Raw genomic sequence first — 9,223 nt, 5'->3', positions numbered from 1 at the left:
TGGGGGTAAAATGGGACGGGCAGGAGAGGGTTAAGATGGAATTCGAGGGGGTAAAATGGGATGGGCAGGAAAGGGTTAAGGTGGAATTGGGAGGGTAAAATGGGATGGGCAGGAGAGGGTTAAAATGGAATTCAAGGGGTAAAAGGGGATGGGGTGGGATGGGAAGGATGCAATGGGGCAGAAGGGGGGATGAGATGGAATTGGAGGGGTAAAATGGGACAGAAAGGTGGGGATGGGATGGGATGGGATGGGATGGGATGGGATGGGATGGGATGGGATGGGATGGGATGGGATGGGATGGGATGGGAAGCAGGGGTAATATGGGATGGGGTGTGATGGGGCAGGAGTTGGGGATAATATGGAATTGGGATAATATAGAATTGGGAGAGTAGGGTCAGATGGGGGGGGGTGTTTAGGATGGGATGGGGTGGGAGATCAATGTGAGAGGGGCAAGTGCAGGCCCAGCCCTGCCCAGGTGGTCAGTGTCCCCATCCCTGGTGGTCAGGGTCCCCATCCCTGGTGGTCAGGGTCCCCATCCCTGCTCCCTGCCCCGGGGCTGGTGGCATCCAGGGAGCTTTGGCTCCACGATGACAGCCCTGTCACCCCCCAGGACAGGTGGGAGTCACCCAGTGCCCCCCACCCGCTGCAGCCACACCCAGGGACCCCAAGGCCTCGCAGGGCCCAGCAGAGGTGACAGAACCAGACTGACACAGGGGGAAAAAAGGTTTTATTCCAGGTTTTTCCCCCAGGACGCGTGTCCTGCTCCCACCAACGTGTCCACAGAGCTGGGGGACACCCCACAGCCCCCACACAGCCCGAGATCCCCGTTTGGCACTGGGGGGAGCCACTGGTGTGGGGGACAGGGCTGGACACCTGCAGGGCTGGAGGGAGCTGGGAGCTGGCTCTGGATCCCTCGGGATCCCAGCACGGGATTGGGATCACCCGCCCCAGCCCCCTGCCCACGTCCCAAAGGCACATCTGGAGGGGCTGAGGGTCCATCCTGGGGTCTGGGGGGCTGAGACCCCCTGGGCTATCGGTGCCGGTGCTCCAGGAGAGCCTCGAAATCCGGGGAGCAGACGAGCTTGTGCCTGACGTGGCCCAGCACCATCATCTCACCCGTGCGGTTGTCCCCGATGCCCACGGACACCAGCTCCTGTTCCAGGGGGCACAAACAGCCCTGAGCCACAGGAACCCCTGGGAGACCCCACTGCTCCCAGAGGGGACCAGCAGGAGCCTTCCCCACTGCCAGCATGGCCAAGAGCCAGCACGACCCCCCCCAATGGGGTTATTTTGGGGTCAAACTCCCCAGATTGGGTGCCAGTGTCCCGTCCATACCTGTAGGAAGGAGCAGGGGGTGCCCATGGTCACGTCCAGGGTGACCTTGCCCAGCACCAGCTGCACTTTTCCTGACTTTCGGATGAGCAGCTTCCCCACCTGGCCCTCGGGGAGGTCGGCCAGGGTGCAGATGTTCTCTGCCTGCTTGGCCTCCTGCACGGCACAGCAGGATTGGGATCAGCCCATTGGGACTGGGATCAGCCCCTGGGACTGGGATCATCCCACTGGGATTGGGATCATTCCCCCGGGATTGGGATCATCCCCCGTGGGACTGAGATCAGCCCACAGGACTGGGATCATCCCACTGGGACTGGGATCAGCCCACTGGGACTGGGATCAGCTCCCCTGGGACTGGGATCAGCCCACAGGACTGGGATCATCCCACTGGGACTGGGATCAGCCCACTGGGACTGGGATCAGCTCCCCTGGGACTGGGATCAGCCCACAGGACTGGGATCATCCCACTGGGACTGGGATCATCCCACTGGGACTGGGATCACTCTATGGGATTGGGATTATCCTGTGAGATTGGGATTACCCTACAGGACTGGGATCATACCCTGGGACTGGGATCACACCGTAGGATTGGGATCACAGCATGGGATTGGGGGGGACAGCACCATGGGATGAGGGGACAGCAAAGGATTGGAGAAGAAAGGCCACCACAGGATGGCGGAACAGTGACACCATGGGATGGGGGGACATCACAGGATGGGGTGGAAAGGACACCATGGGATGGACGGACACCCTCATGGGCTTGGAGGAGACACCACAGAAGGGCAGGGGATGAGAGAACACCCCCCCCGTGCCCCTACCTGGCTCTTCTCCTGCTTCACCAGCAGCACCTGCCCATCCTCGCTGTGCAGCTCAGCTTTGCTGGGTTTGGAGTCGTGGCTGGGGGGCTGCCCGGGCAGGGTGTCAGGGAGCTGCAGGAACAGCAGCTCCTCCTCCTGGGCCAGGCTCAGCCTCTGCAGCAGCTCAGCCGCCGACACATCCCGTGGGAACCCGGGGGGGCCCTTGGGCTGGGCCGGCTTGGGATCCTCCTCACACGGCTCCTCCTTCACTGCAGAGGGCAGGGGACAGAGGGGACACCCCCAGCTTGTCCCTGCTGTGTGCCCAGCCCTGCCCTGCCCTGCCCTGCCCAGCCCAGCCCAGTTGTTGGTGATGATGAGGATGAGTATGGCGAGTAGGTAGGTGAAAAATTTTGTAATGTAGGGGTCTGAGGCCATATATCATGTTGCAAATTGTAGGACAGATCATGATGGGAACAGTGCAATGGGGAAGAAGGTAAAGAAGTCTATTTTTAGGCTGATGGGGATTTTAAAGTTTATAATGAACTTTCATTCCCAGAAGGAGGTGAGGCTTTCTGCTCCAGAGTGGATGTAGATTGTAATTGGGATTAGGCTGATTAAGAAGGAGGCTTTGACTGTGTTTGTAATTGTGCTGGGAGTGTTTCTGAGGTTGTTGGATAGAAGAGGAAATAGGATGGGGGTGGAGAGGGTTACTAGGGTTCAGAGTATGAATGTGTTTAGGACTAGTGAGAGGTCCATTACTTTCACTTGGACTTGCACCAAGATGAGTGGCTCCTAAAACCATTGGATTACTACTGTCCTTTGAAAGTAAGGAGACTGAGGTTTTGTACTCAGATACAAGAGTTAGCAGCTCTTGCTGGTTTTACCTCTCTCAGCCCAGCCCAGCCAAACCCAACCCAACCCAACCCAGCCCAGCCCAGCCCAGCCCCACCTTTCACTGCTGGCGGGTCCAGCTCCATCTTCTCCTCCTTGGCTGCAGGCAGCCATGGCTGTGTGTCCTCCTGCTCTGCCACCTCCTCCTTGAAGAGCCAGCCCGAGTGGGCCAGGGGCAGCTGCACCGGCTTGTTCCGGATGTCGTTCTTCAGCCCCGGGTCATCCAGGAACTGTGGGGACAGGGAGGGGACACTCAGCACCCCTGGGTAGCACAGGGGACACTCAGCACTGCCCTGGTGACACAAGGGACACTCAGCATTGCCCTAGGGGAACAGGAGACACTCAGCACCACTGCAGGGACACAAGGGACACTCAACACCCCTTGGTGGCACAGGGGACACTCAGCACCCCTGGGTAGCACAGGGGACACTCAGCACCCCTGGGTAGCACAGGGGACACTCAGCACTGCCCTGGTGACACAAGGGACACTCAGCACTGCCCTGTTGGCACAGGGGACACTCAGCACACCCCAGTGGCACAGGGGACACTCAGCACTGCCCCAGTGACTCAAGGGACACTCAGCACCACTGCAGGGACACAAGGGACACTCAGCACTGCCCTGGTGGCACAGGGGACACTCAGCACTGCCCTGGTGGCACAGGGGACACTCAGCACCCCCCAGTGGCACCAAAGTCACCCCCTCCATGCCCACTGACATCGTCCTTCTGCAGCATCCTCAGGATCTGCTTGGTCTCCTCGTCCGTCTCCCTCTTCTCCTTCTTGATGTTGATGATGTGGGAAGGGCCGAAGTCGGACACGTCCACGCTCCTGTCCCAGGAGCCTGCTGGGGACACAGGAGCAGCCCGGGGTCACCCCAAGGTGGGAACTCCCCAAAAACACCCAGAGGGGAGCTCCCCTTACCTTTCTTCTTCATCATTTCAGCAGGGCCCTGCTCGAAGATGGAGTGGGACTGGATGACCTCGGGCCGGTTCCGGCCCCGGCCGTGCCCATCCCGCTGCCGCTCCCGCTCCTTCTTCTCCTTCTTCACCACCACATCCTCCCGGGGCCTGGGGCAGAGCGGGCACAGAACCCCCACATCAGTCCCAAATCAACCCCACATCAACCCCAGCCCTGCCCCTGCCAAGATACGGGGCCTGGGGGCAGAATGGGCACATCAGCCCCACATTATCCCTCACATCAGCCCCACATCACCTCCACATCACTCCCAGCCCTGGCCCTGGCAGGACACAGGGCCTGGGGGCAGAGTGGGCACATCAGCCCCACATCACATCACCCCAATATCAGCCCCACATCACCCCCAGCCCTGTCCCCTGCCCCTGTCCCTTGCCCCTACCCCCTGCCCTCAGCCCTGCCTGCTGCCCCCAGCCCAGCCCCTGCCCCTGCCAGGACACAGGGCCTGGGGCAGAGCGGGCACATCAGCCGCACATCAGCCCCACATCGCCCCTACATCAGCCCCATATTACCCCCACATCGACCCCACATCACCCCCACATCGCCCCCACATCAGCCCCACATCAGCCTCACATCACCCCCACATCAGCCCCGTATCACCCCCACATTGCCCCCACATCACCCCCACATCACCCCCATATCACCCCCACATCAGCCTCACATCACCCCCACATCAGCCCCATATCACCCCCACATTGCCCCCACATCACCCCCACATCAGCCCCATATCACCCCCACATCAGCCGCATATCAGCCACACATCAGCCCCACATCAGCCCCATATCACCCCCATATCGCCCCCATATCACCCCCACATCACCCCCACATCAGCCCCATATCACCCCCACATCAGCCCCATATCGCCCCCACATCACCCCCACATCGCCCCCAGCCCTGCCCCCTGTCCCCTGCCAGGACATGGGGCCTGGGGAAGAGATTTCTACACATCACCCAGAGATATTGGTGTTAGGATATCTGGGATATTGGCATGGATATTTAGGATATTTATATGGATATCTGAGAATTTCCATGGATATTTGAGATATTTCCATGGATATCTGAGATATTTATATGAATGTTTGGGATATTTATATGGATATCTGAGAATTCCCATGGGTATTTGGGGTATTTCCATGGGTCAGTGGGATCCCCTCTCACTCCTCCCTTCTCCAGACCAACCAGCCCCACCTCCCACAGTCCCTCCCCTCACAGAGATGCTCCAGACCCCAAATCACCCCTGTGCCCCCCACGTCACCCAGGGGCACCACTCACTCCTCCTTGATCTTCCTGCTGATGATGTTGGGGGTGAAAGTTTTCTGTGGGGAAAAACAGAGGGAAAAAATCATCCCTAAATCCCTCAGGCTGTCACAGCCACCCCAGAGCCACTCTGGGGACACGGGGTGTGAGGTGTGAAATGTGTCACCATATTTCTCCTCACAGAGAAAGCAAGGCACAGTTCTTGCCAAGAATATTTCTGGGTTTCACATTCTCTGAACCTCAGAGAAAGGAAAAACAATTCTTATCTCATTTGCTGTGCCCGTGTTTGTGCAAAAAGTAAAATACAACATAAAAATGGTTCCCCCAAAGTGATGGTGTTTTATTGCCTTGGCCTATCAGGGCCAAGTGTGTGTGTGAGGTGGGACTGTCAGCTAAAAGTCATGAGAATCTGTGCAGTGTGTGCAAAGTTAAAATACTTAGCAAATCCAGTTTAGATGTAATAATATAATATAATATAATATAATATAATATAATATAATATACAAACATAGTATGATATAATATAACAAATAAATACAGTATGATATAATATACTATAATATACTATAATATAATATAATATAATATAATATAATATAATATAATATAATATAATATAATATAATATAATATTATAGTAGATTATATTATAGTATAGTATATTAATAATAAATATAGTAAGAAATAATATTATACAATATACTATAAAATACTATACTATAATATAATATAATTAATATAATATAATATAATATAGCATAATAAAATAATATTATTATAATAAAATAAAATAAAACCATAAAATAGAATAGAATACAAATAATAAATATAGTATGATATAATATACTACAATCTAATATACTATAACATAATATAATATTATATTTTAGTATATTATATTAACAACAATATAGCACAATATAATATAATATAATTAATACAGTATGACATTATATTTATATTACATTACATTATACTGTATTATACTATATATTATATTATATTATTAATATAATTAAACAATTAAATTAATTAAATTAATTAGCTAATAAAATTAATATAATTAAATTAATTCGCCTTCTAATATCAATGAATTTCTCCTCATCATCTCTCCTGCCACGGGGGTGACCCGATTGGATACTGGGTGACCCCAATTTGGGAAAGGGGGGCGGGGTCTCACCTTTTTGACGCCGCCCAGGGTGAGGTCTCGGGAGCGGATGGAGGGCAGGCGGCCCGGGCTCAGGGGAGGCGCGGGGGGGCGCCTGCCCAGCACCCCCCGGGCCGCCCCCGGCCGGAGGCTGCCCGGGGAGCCCGAGCTGCCAGAGCCCCCCTCGGCCATCCTGCGGGGAGAGGCCACGCTCAGGGGGATGAACCCCAAACAGGGCTCGGAAATGCACCCAGCACAGGAATGAACCCCAAACAGGGCTCGGAAATGCACCCAGCACAGGAATGAACCCCAAACTGGGCTCGGAAATGCACCCAGCACAGGAATGAACCCCAAATGGGCTCGGAAATGCACCCAGCACAGGAATGAACCCCAAACTGGGCTCGGAAATGCACCCAGCACAGGAATGAACCCCAAACTGGGCTCGGAAATGCACCCAGCACAGGAATGAACCCCAAACTGGGCTCAGAACTGCACCCACCACAGGAATGAACCCCAAATGGGCTCGGAAATGCACCCGCCACAGGAATGAACCCCAAACTGGGCTCGGAAATGCACCCAGCACAGGAATGAACCCCAAATGGGCTCAGAACTGCACCCACCCCAGCACTGAACCCCCAAATGGGCTCGGAAATGCACCCACCCCAATGGTGAACCCCCAAATGGGCTCAGAACTGCACCCACCCCAATGGTGAACCCCCAAATGGGCTCAGAACTGCACCCACCCCAATGGTGAACCCCCTGCACCCCCAAACAAGACCCCCGTGACCCAGGGTGGTTGTGTTCTCCCCGTACCCCCCAGGACCCCCTTGTGCCCCCTCCCCAGCTTTCCCAGTCCCCACCCCTCCCCTGCTCTCCCTCCCAAAGGCTCTCAGTCCCTCCCCTTCTCCCCAGCACCCCCATGTCCCCCCTCCCCAGGGGTTCAGCCCCCCATGACCCCCTCGCATCCCCCTCCTCATGGGCCTCACCCCGCCAGGGCCGCCCTGCGCCCCCTCCCCAGGGATCTCAGCCCCCCCCATACATCCCAAACGGGACCCCCTTGTCCCCTCTCCCCAGGTTTCCCAGCCCCTCCATACACCCCAAACAGGACCCCCTTGCGCCCCCTCTCCAGGGATCTCAGCCCCCTCCTCACGGGCCTCACCCCCCCATGGCCGCCCTGCGCCCCCTCCCCAGGGATCTCAGCCCCCTCCCTGCCCCCCTTCACCCCCTCTCACCCCTCTCCCCAACATTCCCACCCCCTCATACACCCCCAAACAGGGCCCCCTCTCCCCTCGCTCCCCAGGGGTCTCATCCCCCTCCTCGCACCCCTCAGGACCGCCCGGACCCCCCGAAATTTCCCCCCCCTCCCCCGCCACGCCGCCCCTCACCCTGCCCGGGCAGCCACGGGCTCGCCGCCCACACTGCGCATGCGTCACGCACGGCGCGCCCTTCCTGGCGCGACGCTGCCGCCGCCATCTTTGCTGAGGGCACGGCGGGCTTGGCAATGAGCCGCCATCTTTGTGGTTGGCATTGCCCATCCCTATGTGAGGGCGGTGGCGCCATCTTTGTGACGGGCAGTGCCCGGCTCTCCAGACCGGGCACCGGGGGCAGCGCTGGGGGGGACATTTTTGGGGGGTCACTCAGCCCTTTATTTAACGCCCTCACAGGAGTCCTGCAGTGCGACCACCCCCTCAGGGTCCTCTGCAGCCCCACGGCCCGCCGGCACCGCCACAGAGAGGGTTCATGCGTGGGCACCCCCTGGCAGAAATTTGGGGAACAATGAGGTTTTTGGGGTGCTCTCCCACCCCCCCACCCGAAAAAAAGCTTTGTCCCTCCAAGAAGGGTGTTTACCACGTGCAAAACAAAAAGTCCGTCCGTCCGTCCGCCGCCCTTGGGCTCTGCACCCCCATTCCGCGGGGGTCCTGTGTGGGTACCAGCATTCCCACGCACCTCCTCCGTCCTCCGTCCCATTTTTGGGGCCGGGGGGGAACTGTCCCGGTTGTGCCGTTTGCGGGACAATTGGGACACCCCCTCCCGGCCCCAAAAATGGGGGGAACAGGCAGAACCTGCCCACCACCCACCCCCAATCTGCACCCACATCCCACTCTGCCTCCATCACCTGACGCCGCACGCATCCCTCCATGCCATTGGCAGAACCGGGAGGTTTTTCCTTCCTCCCCCTTCTCTCCCAGCTCCTTGGATATCTATTTTTCCCCTTTTTTTTTTTTTTTTTTTTTTCTCTCCTCTCCCTCCTCTGGAGGGTGTTTGCTATTTCCGAGCTGGCTGGGAGGATCCCAGTCGCATCAGCCGCAGGCAGCGACGCGGCATCGCCGGGTACCACCTCGGTCCCTCCGGCATCCTCCGTCCTTCCCGCTTGGATCAGCCCCGCCGGGGCTCTCTGTCCTGCCCTGCCGTTGCACCGGCACCCCCGCGCCTCCCGGCAGCCCCCCGGCACGGCCAGGTAAGGGCCTCACCGGCACGGCCACGCCGGAGCGGCCACCGAGCCCCGGTGGCGTTGGGGGCGACGTGCCCGTGGCACGGCCGGGGGATGCTCGGAGGGCAGGGGGACGCGGCGGGCACGGCGTCCCGAGGGCTCTTAGGGGACACGGTGACACGATCCAGCTGGCACAATCCCGGTGCGGAGTTCCTGCGCCACCGCCGGGCACGGGGACGGACGGGGCAGCGAGGTGGCACCGTGTCCCCGGAGCGGTGACCTTCCGCCGTGCCCGAGGGCTCTGCCGGGGGCTGACAGCGGCTTTGGGGCGCAGAGGGGGGGGACACGTGGCCGTGGGTGGCCGTGGGTGCCGAGTGACGGGGACACGCGCGGCGT

The 9,223-nt window shown here is 57.8% G+C and overlaps 1 protein-coding gene across 3 annotated transcripts; it reads right to left on the bottom strand.

The window, feature by feature from the left end:
* Nucleotides 1–710: 710 nt before the first annotated feature.
* On the bottom strand, nt 711–7,997 carry POLR3D (RNA polymerase III subunit D). 3 transcript variants are annotated; one of them, XM_071454655.1, is made up of 9 exons: nt 7,782–7,997; nt 6,430–6,589; nt 5,265–5,308; nt 3,942–4,087; nt 3,737–3,864; nt 3,079–3,250; nt 2,151–2,398; nt 1,336–1,488; nt 711–1,153 (listed from the first exon to the last, which is right to left on the bottom strand). In XM_071454655.1, the coding sequence occupies exons 1-9, from the start codon at nt 7,820–7,822 to the stop codon at nt 1,031–1,033; spliced, it is 1,215 nt and encodes a 404-aa protein (XP_071310756.1). In that variant the 5' UTR covers nt 7,823–7,997; the 3' UTR covers nt 711–1,030. The 3 variants fall into 3 exon arrangements, with proteins under 3 accessions (XP_071310756.1, XP_071310757.1, XP_071310755.1); XM_071454656.1 differs by lacking the exon at nt 7,782–7,997 and having other exon boundaries at nt 1,435–1,488; XM_071454654.1 differs by lacking the exon at nt 7,782–7,997 and having other exon boundaries at nt 3,737–3,861.
* Nucleotides 7,998–9,223: the final 1,226 nt, after the last annotated feature.

The sequence above is a fragment of the Agelaius tricolor genome, unplaced genomic scaffold (assembly GCF_023055355.1).
Source record: "Agelaius tricolor isolate 1412-34295 unplaced genomic scaffold, bAgeTri1.0.p SCAF_41, whole genome shotgun sequence".
Lineage (NCBI taxonomy): Eukaryota > Metazoa > Chordata > Aves > Passeriformes > Icteridae > Agelaius > Agelaius tricolor.
This window is presented reverse-complemented; position numbering and strand designations above follow the sequence as displayed.

Coding starts and splice junctions, on each gene's coding strand:
- POLR3D (XM_071454655.1), bottom strand. CDS start 7,822: ATGCGCAGTGTGGGCGGCGAGCCCGTGGCTGCCCGGGCAGG. Junction 3,865..3,941: donor TGAAATGATGAAGAAGAAAG/GTAAGGGGAGCT, acceptor CTGTGTCCCCAG/CAGGCTCCTGGGACAGGAGC. Junction 2,399..3,078: donor GGACCCGCCAGCAGTGAAAG/GTGGGGCTGGGC, acceptor TGCCCTCTGCAG/TGAAGGAGGAGCCGTGTGAG.